We start from the raw sequence: 13,755 nt of genomic DNA, 5'->3' as shown, positions 1-13,755 counted from the left end.
TGATCAAAAATGACTCCAAGATTTCTCACAGTATTACTAGAGGTCAGGGTAATGCCATCCAGAGTAAGGATCTGGTTAGACACCATGTTTCTAAGATTTGTGGGGCCAAGTACAATAACTTCAGTTTTATCTGAGTTTAAAAGCAGGAAATTAGAGGTCATCCATGTCTTTATGTCTGTAAGACAATCCTGCAGTTTAGCTAATTGGTGTGTGTCCTCTGGCTTCATGGATAGATAAAGCTGGGTATCATCTGCGTAACAATGAAAATTTAAGCAATACCGTCTAATAATACTGCCTAAGGGAAGCATATATAAAGTGAATAAAATTGGTCCTAGCACAGAACCTTGTGGAACTCCATAATTAACTTTAGTCTGTGAAGAAGATTCCCCATTTACATGAACAAATTGTAATCTATTAGACAAATATGATTCAAACCACCGCAGCGCAGTGCCTTTAATACCTATGGCATGCTCTAATCTCTGTAATAAAATTTTATGGTCAACAGTATCAAAAGCAGCACTGAGGTCTAACAGAACAAGCACAGAGATGAGTCCACTGTCCGAGGCCATAAGAAGATCATTTGTAACCTTCACTAATGCTGTTTCTGTACTATGATGAATTCTAAAACCTGACTGAAACTCTTCAAATAGACCATTCCTCTGCAGATGATCAGTTAGCTGTTTTACAACTACCCTTTCAAGAATTTTTGAGAGAAAAGGAAGGTTGGAGATTGGCCTATAATTAGCTAAGATAGCTGGGTCAAGTGATGGCTTTTTAAGTAATGGTTTAATTACTGCCACCTTAAAAGCCTGTGGTACATAGCCAACTAACAAAGATAGATTGATCATATTTAAGATCGAAGCATTAAATAATGGTAGGGCTTCCTTGAGCAGCCTGGTAGGAATGGGGTCTAATAAACATGTTGATGGTTTGGATGAAGTAACTAATGAAAATAACTCAGACAGAACAATCGGAGAGAAAGAGTCTAACCAAATACCGGCATCACTGAAAGCAGCCAAAGATAACGATACGTCTTTGGGATGGTTATGAGTAATTTTTTCTCTAATAGTTAAAATTTTGTTAGCAAAGAAAGTCATGAACTCATTACTAGTTAAAGTTAATGGAATACTCAGCTCAATAGAGCTCTGACTCTTTGTCAGCCTGGCTACAGTGCTGAAAAGAAACCTGGGGTTGTTCTTATTTTCTTCAATTAGTGATGAGTAGAAAGATGTCCTAGCTTTACGGAGGGATTTTTTATAGAGCAACAGACTCTTTTTCCAGGCTAAGTGAAGATCTTCTAAATTAGTGAGACGCCATTTCCTCTCCAACTTACGGGTTATCTGCTTTAAGCTACGAGTTTGAGAGTTATACCATGGAGTCAGACACTTCTGATTTAAAGCTCTCTTTTTCAGAGGAGCTACAGCATCCAAAGTTGTCTTCAATGAGGATGTAAAACTATTGACGAGATACTCTATCTCCCTTACAGAGTTTAGGTAGCTACTCTGCACTGTGTTGTTATATGGCATTAGAGAACATAAAGAAGGAATCATATCCTTAAACCTAGTTACAGCGCTTTCTGAAAGACTTCTAGTGTAATGAAACTTATTCCCTACTGCTGGGTAGTCCATCAGAGTAAATGTAAATGTTATTAAAAAATGATCAGACAGAAGGGAGTTTTCAGGGAATACTGTTAAGTCTTCTATTTCCATACCATAAGTCAGAACAAGATCTAAGATATGATTAAAGTGGTGGGTGGACTCATTTACTTTTTGAGCAAAGCCAATAGAGTCTAATAATAGATTAAATGCAGTGTTGAGGCTGTCATTCTCAGCATCTGTGTGGATGTTAAAATCGCCCACTATAATTATCTTATCTGAGCTAAGCACTAAGTCAGACAAAAGGTCTGAAAATTCACAGAGAAACTCACAGTAACGACCAGGTGGACGATAGATAATAACAAATAAAACTGGTTTTTGGGACTTCCAATTTGGATGGACAAGACTAAGAGACAAGCTTTCAAATGAATTAAAGCTCTGTCTGGGTTTTTGATTAATTAATAAGCTGGAATGGAAGATTGCTGCTAATCCACCGCCCCGGCCCGTGCTACGAGCATTCTGACAGTTAGTGTGACTCGGGGGTGTTGACTCATTTAAACAAACATATTCATCCTGCTGTAACCAGGTTTCTGTTAGGCAGAATAAATCAATATGTTGATCAATTATTATATCATTTACCAACAGGGACTTAGAAGAGAGAGACCTAATGTTTAATAGACCACATTTAACTGTTTTAGTCTGTGGTGCAGTTGAAGGTGCTATATTATTTAAAAGACTTAAAAAACTAAATGAGGCATTTGGTTCAAAAAATGTTTTTTCATTACAAAACACAACACTATAATAATTAATTATTTAAGACTGTAATTCAGTTCAGAAATGCTTGATGAATTCATGTTTTCATGCTTTTTCAGAAAAGTGTTGACTTTTTTGAAACCTTCCAAAAAACAAACAAACAGATCAGTAGACTAAATGGGGGCTAAGTGTTGTAGAAAATAGTTCAGTGCCAGGTCAGTTGATAAGTTCACAAGATTGTTTCAAAAGGCTCGGAATGCCATTACAGTGACATCTCGTGGGCAGTGGGAGCCACCCCAAAAGTGAATTCTAGCCCCGCCCCTGCTGTGCAGGAACTAGATCAGAGCAGCAAACTTAATCGCAAAGCCAATGCACTTTTCAAAAATAGGCAAAACACTAAAATAATTAGTGCAAAATAATAATAAAAAATAAAATAAAAAATAGAAGAATAAGTCCAGCACATATCATTAGCAAAGACATTTATCAAGACAAAACCATATGAGATGAATGGTGATTGGTTTTGTCCCAGGTGGTTGTGCTGGTCAATGTCAGCTCATTTACATTAACCACTGAGGTTCTGACATTTTGTGCAAATCTGCACATTTTGCCAGATTGTCCATTCAGGCAGGTCTGGGTAAAGTGTCTATAAATAGAATATAGAAGTGTAGCTGATTGTGTTGGATCCCAGACATTCTGAGGCACTAAGACCCAGTAGAGAGAAATGAGATGAGTGCTGCCTGCTCACCCGCCTGTCTGCTCCGCACCGCTCTGCAGATGCCCTGGGTGCATGCCGGAGCCAGGACGTGTGTGCACGAAAGTGTGTGAGGGGAAGACTGTGTGTGTGTCCACTCAGTGTGCATCACAGGCTGGAAGACATAAGCCTCCACTCCTCCTCCTCCTCCACTACCACCTGGATCGAAGACCAAAATGAGAGGGAGGTCTGTGATGGGGAGAGGGTGGTCAGGTTAGTGTGGGAGGTGATGATGAAAGAGGCCAGGTGAGGAGGAGACACTGGAGTGCCCCCTCTCCTCGCTCTCCCTCTCTGGATGTGACGTGGTGTGTATTCGCTGTGTGACAGGGAGCGGAACAGGTCGACTCCTTTCAGCAGAGCCTGCGGAGGAGAAAGGAGCCGGCTCCAAGCTGAGGTATGTCAGCGACTCATCACCATCACATGCAGGCATACCTGCCCTGTTTGTGCAGTGCAGGGACACACACACACACACACACACACACACACACACACACACACACACACACACACACACACACACACACACACACACACACACACACACACACACACACACACACACAACTTATGCATCATGTTATGATGGTGCAGCCACAGTGATTTAAAATCTCTGATGTGTGTGCTGTTAAAAGCGCACTATAACAAGGAGATTGTCCTGTTATGTGATATATCTTTACATCTTCTGAGGTTTTTAAAATAATATTTAAATGATACCTTAATGGTGTTTAATTGCAGGTTATGCTGCCTAACATCCCTTTTTTTTTTTCTAAAACTCTTCAGCTAGTTTTTCCACAGTTCCTGCTGCATCCCAGCAGAGATATTATGTTTAATTGGGCTGAAGGCCACTGTGACCCTTTGACCTGTTCAGCAGAGGCGGCTGAATAACACCTATTATGTGCGGTCATCATCATCGGTATGATCAATGTCACGCTTGTGAAATCATAAACTTGCACCTGCAGGTGTGCAGCATGTGGAAATGTACTAAAAGCTGACAGTGTTTCACCATGCTCCGGGTTGGGACTAGGTGAGGTTATGACAATAAACACAGCAGAGGGCCTTTGAAATGCTCCACTGGTCACAAAAAACATTGATCCTGGCTGACACTTAACTTCAGATCACAGCTGGTGTTACTTGAACAAATGGTTCATTTCAAAGCATGCAAAAAGAGAATCATGACAAGAGCATGACACTACGCTCCTAGAAATGAGCAGAAACTATTCAATCTTAAAAGTTTATTCTAATCCAATTACATTTGGTCCAGCAAATCTGATTAGTTAATGGTGTGAGATTTCAGACCCTAAAATATCGCGTAAATGGTGGCAAAATATTAAAACCGTTTCACATTTAATGTATTAGGCTGCGCCGTGAGCGCACTGCTCACAGCGCACTGCTGCGTAGCGCTGCTACGCAGATATAAGTAATTGCGTTGTCACCTGAAACCGACAGAAACTAGTGCAGTGAGGACGATGCAGAACTGCATGGATTTAATTGGATTGACTGATGGATTTACCGTGGATTTAACTCAATGCAGCTGACGAGATGGAGAAATCTGTGTGTCTGCTCACAGAATTTCCAGTTTGGCATGAAGACACTGCTGCAACAGTAAGGGCTACTTCACACGTAGTACAAATAAGTACAACTCAGGCTGACTCATGGCGGAACAGCTCATATGAACGAACCACAAAAGTGGGCAGGCATGAAAGATGCCGCTGCAAGGGTTCGTCCACGCGGGAACACAGTGCACAGCTGCTATGAAAATAAAAAAATTAAAAATACATGCCACCCACAGGATTCGAGCCTGCACTTTCCAAAAGCTCTGATTACCAGGCAGAACTTTACTACCACTTTACTTGAGCTACCATCACTGTCCTGTGAAAGGTGCAGGAAAATGCCTGATATCAAGAAGGACATGGATGTATTTAAAAAAAATGAAACCACACACCATATAAAACACTGCATTTTATTGAATCCCTCTTATCAAGTGGGCAATGCAAGCATGATCCATCTGTTCCTCTGTAGATGACTCATGGTCACAGATGTACAGTCATGAAATGACATGAATGAGAAGCAGGGTGCCCTTATCATGTCCACATCTGCTGGTGGCGTGTCCAGCCGACCCCATGCGCATGTCCTGCACGTCACGCATGTGTTGTGGACGGCGTGCCACAGGACAGACAATGCATCATGTGGAACAGAGCTCACGTGGGTGACGTGACATTCAGATCGCCCACTGCGTATTATGACCTGATGGTCTGGGTCACCTGGGACATCCTGTCAATGTGCGCGTTGTGCACGCTGCAGCCCATTGAAACAGTGATATATGTTTTTATGTATGTCCACGTGAAGACAGCAAGCAGACACACATGCATCACAGTGCACAGTTGTTAGTTCATGTCCGTCCAAACACGGTACGTGTTCCCTTACCGTGACATCCAGAACCACAGATCTCCGCAGCTGCTCCTGTCCGCGGCCACATCCCCTGTCAGTTCAGTGCACACACCACTGTGTCACTGTTTGCAAAGCCACACTCGTAGGACACTTAGACAAATTTCACATCCAGCTCGACAGTGATTGTCTGCATTCTGTTGTCGTGTTAACAGTGCGAATGACCACACATTTTCTAAGTGCCATGTGAGCGGTGTTAGATGTTTGTGTGTGTCAGCTGAAATTTGGCCAACACCTGCCGCAAGAGGGTTTGATGGGCTCTCGCAGTGCACACTCTGTCTTTCAGCCGCTGGTGTGCGCAAATAGTTGTAGCAACAGGTGTGCGGGGCTTTGGAGGCAGCTTCAATTTTACATGTACTGCATATGATTCCTGCTGCACTTACTGTGCAATTCGACCAAATTCGCACTATGTGTGAAGGGGCCCTAAGCTTTGACGAGCCAACCACACTCTTTCGCAATGATTCGCCAACCAAATTACCTACAGAAAAATAAACCGTGCAAATGTGTCACCGGTAAAACTTAATTTGCAACCGTAAAATCCCGCATTAATGTCTGCAAATCATCAGACACAACAGGGTTATTTCCTAAATGCACTGATGGTTATAATTCACTGCTGGGATAGGCTCCACCCCACCGTGACCCTTAACTGGAGTAAGCGGGTGAAGACGAGTGAGTGTGAGTGGCTGTAATTCATATTGCAGCTGAGTTTCACAGTTTGTTTCCTCCTCCTGTTCGCTTCGTTACTCCGTTAAGGGGACATATGGTTGGCTGTGCGTTTTTAGGTTCTCCCTGCAGCACTGGCTCCCCTGAAAACACACATCTGTCAAACATACAGTGAATTATACTCGTAACTCTTGCTTTGAACCGGGACAGAATGCATCCTCTTAAGGTGTTTGGAGCGTGAAAAAAAATGTAACATCAGATTGACAGGTTGACTGGCTGCATTTGGAAAACGTTTTGTGCATTTTGACGTAAAACTTGAGAGACAGTTGTGCATCTGTTTTTGCTTTGTGAGAGGTGGATGCACCAAACAAGTTGATGAGATTAAATTTGCATTAATTAAAGTTGATTTAAAGAAGACTTTCTATACCCCCCTCCCAAAATTTAATCCATATTGTCCCTCCCAACTCATCACATATTTACACTTGGTCAGTACTCTGTGGTTGGCATGAAGCTGGACTCTCTGGTGACGGTAGCAGAGAAGAGAACACTGGACAAACTGCTGGACATTATGGACCAGTCACCCTCTGCACACCGTCATCAGCAACCAGAGGAGCCTCTTCAGCCACAGACTGACCAACAGACTGAAAAACTCCTTTGTCCCTCAGGGACAACTTGTACAACCCCTCACTCGGGGGGAGGAGGAGTAACAGGAAGACAGTGGATGGGAAGGAGAGGAACAGTAGTAGCCAGTAAGCGAGCAGTATTTCTGGTATTTTTATTCGTATTTACATTTTGCAAATTGTTTTTTACTTTTACTCTTCATACTCTGAGTGCTTCTTACCCTGTGTGCTGCTGTACAATGCCGCTGGAACCTGTTTCCCTGAGCGAGTCTTCCCAAGGGATTAATAAAGTTTTATCTAATCTAATCTACTCCTTATAATCAATATATGACAACTAGAGGTCCTCTTCTCATCATTTATTGACACCCAGGGTAACGCTAATGCTAAATCAAGAAGACGTAACCCCTATATAGGCTGTGAGGCCCGTTGGTGCTTATCTTCAGATTTCATAGCGTGATGCAGGTGAGAGTCTACGACTCCTCCTGGACGGGACATGAGTTCAATATAGGTTACTTTCCCAGCCATGGTCAGTACCCATTTCTAGCTGAGTGGACTAAGGCAATGTAGATTCTTGTATACAGACGGGTAGCATGAGTAGGATTCAAACCCAGGTCTACATATTGGCGGGTCAGCGCCTTATCCACTGAGCTACCTGCTCTGCAACCTACTTATATTAACCTCATTCATCAATTCATTAATTTTGTCACCACAAATGTTTTGCATAAAAATATGATGAGCTGGATGTGAGAATGTGTTAATATTTATTACAATATGAAATTATTGTCAGGGATAAACAATATTTTAAGATTTATTTTAGTGATAACACCTGTTTGCTGGCCTACATACTGTGCAAAAAAAAAAAAAGGCATGATAGAAAAAAAACAAAGCAAAGAAAAAAGAGAAAACATCTAAATATGAAATAATTTACATCATGAAAAACAAAAAGTAAATGTCACATATCACTGAATTCATCTGGATCGACGAGCCTATGTTTTAACAGTAACATCATGTTGATCAGTTCATTATTTATTGATACATTTTCTGCTGTTTGTAATCTTTGTACATTGGGCTGTAAACCTACAGTGTAATCAGGTTTTTATTCATCATAAGATATATAACACATATGTTTCGATATTTCAGATTTTAATGGCATACTAATGACATAAAAAGGGTGTATATAAGGTTAGACTTTGCCCTTGTGGATATATATGGAGTTAGTTGAATTATACACAAACACCTACTGTAGGATGCTTAACGTTCTCCAAATACATATACAAGACAGATATACAAGAATCTTAAATATATTTATATCCTGTAAAAGATCATCAAATCACAGCAATAATAATATATATTGTTTAAATTCAGGGTGTACAACTCAAAACACATGGTATATTTCCACTGCTATCGATTTTTCAATCAATCAATCAATCAATCAATTTTTTTATATAGCGCCAAATCACAACAAACAGTTGCCCCAAGGCGCTTTATATTGTAAGGCAAGGCCATACAATAATTATGTAAAACCCCAACGGTCAAAACGACCCCCTGTGAGCAAGCACTTGGCTACAGTGGGAAGGAAAAACTCCCTTTTAACAGGAAGAAACCTCCAGCAGAACCAGGCTCAGGGAGGGGCAGTCTTCTGCTGGGACTGGTTGGGGCTGAGGGAGAGAACCAGGAAAAAGACATGCTGTGGAGGGGAGCAGAGATCGATCACTAATGATTAAATGCAGAGTGGTGCATACAGAGCAAAAAGAGAAAGAAACAGTGCATCATGGGAACCCCCCAGCAGTCTACGTCTATAGCAGCATAACTAAGGGATGGTTCAGGGTCACCTGATCCAGCCCTAACTATAAGCTTTAGCAAAAAGGAAAGTTTTAAGCCTAATCTTAAAAGTAGAGAGGGTGTCTGTCTCCCTGATCTGAATTGGGAGCTGGTTCCACAGGAGAGGAGCCTGAAAGCTGAAGGCTCTGCCTCCCATTCTACTCTTACAAACCCTAGGAACTACAAGTAAGCCTGCAGTCTGAGAGCGAAGCGCTCTATTGGGGTGATATGGTACTACGAGGTCCCTAAGATAAGATGGGACCTGATTATTCAAAACCTTATAAGTAAGAAGAAGAATTTTAAATTCTATTCTAGAATTAACAGGAAGCCAATGAAGAGAGGCCAATATGGGTGAGATATGCTCTCTCCTTCTAGTCCCCGTCAGCACTCTAGCTGCAGCATTTTGAATTAACTGAAGGCTTTTTAGGGAACTTTTAGGACAACCTGATAATAATGAATTACAATAGTCCAGCCTAGAGGAAATAAATGCATGAATTAGTTTTTCAGCATCACTCTGAGACAAGACCTTTCTGATTTTAAAGATATTGCGTAAATGCAAAAAAGCAGTCCTACATATTTGTTTAATATGCGCTTTGAATGACATATCCTGATCAAAAATGACTCCAAGATTTCTCACAGTATTACTAGAGGTCAGGGTAATGCCATCCAGAGTAAGGATCTGGTTAGACACCATGTTTCTAAGATTTGTGGGGCCAAGTACAATAACTTCAGTTTTATCTGAGTTTAAAAGCAGGAAATTAGAGGTCATCCATGTCTTTATATCTGTAAGACAATCCTGCAGTTTAGCTAATTGGTGTGTGTCCTCTGGCTTCATGGATAGATAAAGCTGGGTATCATCTGCGTAACAATGAAAATTTAAGCAATACCGTCTAATAATACTGCCTAAGGGAAGCATGTATAAAGTGAATAAAATTGGTCCTAGCACAGAACCTTGTGGAACTCCATAATTAACTTTAGTCTGTGAAGAAGATTCCCCATTTACATGAACAAATTGTAATCTATTAGACAAATATGATTCAAACCACCGCAGTGCAGTGCCTTTAATACCTATGGCATGCTCTAAAATTTTATGGTCAACAGTATCAAAAGCAGCACTGAGGTCTAACAGAACAAGCACAGAGATGAGTCCACTGTCCGAGGCCATAAGAAGATCATTTGTAACCTTCACTAATGCTGTTTCTGTACTATGATGAATTCTAAAACCTGACTGAAACTCTTCAAATAGACCATTCCTCTGCAGATGATCAGTTAGCTGTTTTACAACTACCCTTTCAAGAATTTTTGAGAGAAAAGGAAGGTTGGAGATTGGCCTATAATTAGCTAAGATAGCTGGGTCAAGTGATGGCTTTTTAAGTAATGGTTTAATTACTGCCACCTTAAAAGCCTGTGGTACATAGCCAACTAACAAAGATAGATTGATCATATTTAAGATCGAAGCATTAAATAATGGTAGGGCTTCCTTGAGCAGCCTGGTAGGAATGGGGTCTAATAAACATGTTGATGGTTTGGATGAAGTAACTAATTAAAATAACTCAGACAGAACAATCGGAGAGAAAGAGTCTAACCAAATACCGGCATCACTGAAAGCAGCCAAAGATAACGATACGTCTTTGGGATGGTTATGAGTAATTTTTTCTCTAATAGTTAAAATTTTGTTAGCAAAGAAAGTCATGAAGTCATTACTAGTTAAAGTTAATGGAATACTCAGCTCAATAGAGCTCTGACTCTTTGTCAGCCTGGCTACAGTGCTGAAAAGAAACCTGGGGTTGTTCTTATTTTCTTCAATTAGTGATGAGTAGAAAGATGTCCTAGCTTTACGGAGGGCTTTTTTATAGAGCAACAGACTCTTTTTCCAGGCTAAGTGAAGATCTTCTAAATTAGTGAGACGCCATTTCCTCTCCAACTTACGGGTTATCTGCTTTAAGCTACGAGTTTGTGAGTTATACCACGGAGTCAGACACTTCTGATTTAAAGCTCTCTTTTTCAGAGGAGCTACAGCATCCAAAGTTGTCTTCAATGAGGATGTAAAACTATTGACGAGATACTCTATCTCCCTTACAGAGTTTAGGTAGCTACTCTGCACTGTGTTGGTATATGGCATTAGAGAACATAAAGAAGGAATCATATCCTTAAACCTAGTTACAGCGCTTTCTGAAAGACTTCTAGTGTAATGAAACTTATTCCCCACTGCTGGGTAGTCCATCAGAGTAAATGTAAATGTTATTAAGAAATGATCAGACGGAAGGGAGTTTTCAGGGAATACTGTTAAGTCTTCTATTTTAAACACAAATATATCTTGTTTTGTTTCAGATCACATCTTTGCAGTCAAAGGTCAAACTGAAGAGAGACGGATGCCTGTGCTTACGTTAGTGAGATAGCACTCGCTGCATTTTCAGATGGTCCACTCAAATCTCCTGTGACAGCCAGCACCCTGGCCTGTACCACTCTACCGCTGACACCCTACGACAGGGGAGGATGGGTGATGGACCCGTGAAATTCAGTGGACTCTCTCCTCCTTATCCTATCGTCTCATGGAGCGTCTTGTCACACCGGGCCCCTCCTGGAACGCTTCTCTCTCTGATCTCCTCTCCTTTCTAGCTGCACTGCAGCTCAATGCATCTAATGTGACTGTGCCCACTAAGAGTACCCCAGGTGGCATAGATGTGACCCAGACATTGGCGTTGTATGCTATGGTCATAATGGACGTATTCGCAGTGGTGGGAAACTTGGCCGTGATGGTAGTCATCAAAAGAACACCACAGCTGCATAAGTTTGCCTTTGTGTTTCACCTTTGCCTGGTGGACCTGCTGGCAGCACTGGTGTTGATGCCTCTGGGGATAGTGTCAGATCACATCCCGCTCGACGAGGCACTGTGTCGGAGCTACCTCTGCTTGAGTGTGTGTCTAGTGAGCGCTGCCATCCTCTCCATTTGTGCCATCAATGTGGAACGCTACTACTACATCGTCCACCCAATGCGCCATGAGGTGAAGATGACCGTTGGGGTGGTGACAATGGTTCTAGTAGGAATCTGGATTAAGGCCATTATCATGGCAGTGATACCTCTCCTGGGGTGGTTGTTCCAAGGAGATCGGGGTCTGGGGATTAATTCGACTTTCATTCTTAGTCAAAGTCACTGCTCCCTCCACTGGACAGGAGGCAGAATAACACGCCTATTATTCATGGTCATCTTTACATTCATCTATTTTCTTTGTCCTACACTGATTATTCTTGTTGTATACTGCAGTATGTTCAAAGTGGCCCGGGTAGCAGCCATGCAACATGGCCGCCTGCCAAACTGGATGGACACATCACGCCAACGATCAGAGTCTATCAGCAGCCACTCCACCATGGCAGCTAGCCTTGGTGGAACTGGATCACGCACCACCCCTCAGAGGATCTTCACTGGTGGAAAGGCTGCAGTTGTTCTTGTGGCTGTTGGAGGCCAGTTCATCTGCTGCTGGCTGCCATATTTCTCCTTCCATCTCTACTCAGCTGTGGTGTCTACCTCACCTGTCTCGTTGGCCAATTTGGAAGAAGTGGTCACATGGATTGGCTATTTCTGCTTCACCTCCAACCCCTTCTTCTACGGCTTCCTGAACCGGCAGATCCGTGAGGAGCTGGGACGCCACGTGGCTTGCATCTTCAAGCGGGTTGGGCCCACTGAAGTGGAGCAGCTGGCAAGCCGCGAGGCTTCAATTGAGGAGAACTTTTTGCAGTTCCTTCAGGGCACTGCATGCAATCTGGAACCCTGCAACTCTTTCAGCAGAGCCAGCCAGGAGGAGCCAGAAAGTGAGGAGCCCCAGGAATCAACTGTGGAGCAAAACATCCCAGGGCAAATCATCGAGGAAACGTCACAGTTTATGCAGTGCCAACAGCTAAACAATGAGCTACATCCATCAGAAAACTGCTGCAAAACTGCACCAGAGCTGTAGCTGCCTCTTGAGTGCTGCCTATTTTCCATCAAGCAAAGTCACGTAAATTTTCTAAAACATGTTGAAACAATATATCTTGTTCATGTAAAACAGCACTTTTATGCTAAAAGTCCAGTGAACTGCAGAACATGGTGTCTTCTTTGAATATTTGAATTGTTGCAACATTTCATTGAAAAACAAATACTTCTTGTGCAAAAATTTCAACTGACATTATTTATTTAATGTGTGGACATTTATTTCTGTGTGATGCCAGCAGATGGAGAGTAACCCTTGTTGTTTTTCAGAGTCCACTGAAGTGTTTTATATACATGCTCAGACAAAACATTTGTGTCAACCTAAATAACCATTCATCTGTCACTTTTACATCAAACATCTTGCATTTCTGGACATGCACATATGTTATGTACATCATAGAGGCCTAAAATGAGTCATTTCAGGCCTAAATTGAGAAATTTTGCATCTACAGTCACAAAAATGTGGGACTTTGCGGGTGTTTAACATGAAACCCCAACCACAACATTTTTTTTTATTATGACCCCTTTAACTGAAAGAACCTTTGACAATCAACAACAGTCTTTGAGATGGATCTGATAATGATCAATACTTTAAACGACCATGATGCTCCTCTTGTTTAAGCACAAAGATATCACCACCAAAGTGGAACGTTGCACCACTGCCTCTTTTATGAACAATTTAGCAGGATGAGATCATCATACAAAAAAGGTCACTGCCACTTTTCAAAGCATATATTAGACGTTTTCATGAAAGCACTCATGTATATCCAGGTGTACACGTACGCACATTCCTGAAATGTAGTTTTTTCCTCAAGGCACTAAATAATGAGTATTTAATAGACTGCATTTATATAGCGCTTTTCCATTTGCATCAGACGCTCAAAGCGCTTTACAATAATGCCTCACATTCACCCTGATGGCAGGGTGCTGCCATACAAGGCGCTCACTACACACCAGGAGCAACTAGGGGATTAAGGACCTTGCACAAGGGTGGTTAGTGATTTTCCAGTCAGGCTGGGATTTGAACCGAGGATCCTCTGGTCTTCAAGCCCAGTGCTTAACCACTAGACCATCACCTCCCCGTTTTTATTATTATTATTATTTAAAATACTGTTTATCTTTTTAAAACAGTAATTGCAT

The 13,755-nt window shown here is 41.8% G+C and overlaps 1 protein-coding gene across 1 annotated transcript; it reads left to right on the top strand.

Annotated features, from left to right (window-relative positions):
• Nucleotides 1–3,105: 3,105 nt before the first annotated feature.
• On the top strand, nucleotides 3,106–13,324 carry gpr61 (G protein-coupled receptor 61). The gene is made up of 2 exons (XM_034172241.1): nucleotides 3,106–3,493; nucleotides 10,980–13,324. The coding sequence occupies exon 2, from the start codon at nucleotides 11,201–11,203 to the stop codon at nucleotides 12,599–12,601; it is 1,401 nt and encodes a 466-aa protein (XP_034028132.1). The 5' UTR covers nucleotides 3,106–3,493; nucleotides 10,980–11,200; the 3' UTR covers nucleotides 12,602–13,324.
• Nucleotides 13,325–13,755: the final 431 nt, after the last annotated feature.

The sequence above is a fragment of the Thalassophryne amazonica genome, chromosome 6 (assembly GCF_902500255.1).
Source record: "Thalassophryne amazonica chromosome 6, fThaAma1.1, whole genome shotgun sequence".
NCBI classification, from domain to species: Eukaryota; Metazoa; Chordata; class Actinopteri; order Batrachoidiformes; family Batrachoididae; genus Thalassophryne; species Thalassophryne amazonica.
Note: the sequence above shows the minus strand (reverse complement) of the source record. Positions and strands in the feature narration are given on the sequence as shown.

Excerpts from the sequence above, each read along its gene's own strand:
- gpr61 (XM_034172241.1), top strand. The coding sequence starts at position 11,201 with ATGGAGCGTCTTGTCACACCGGGCCCCTCCTGGAACGCTTCTCTCTCT.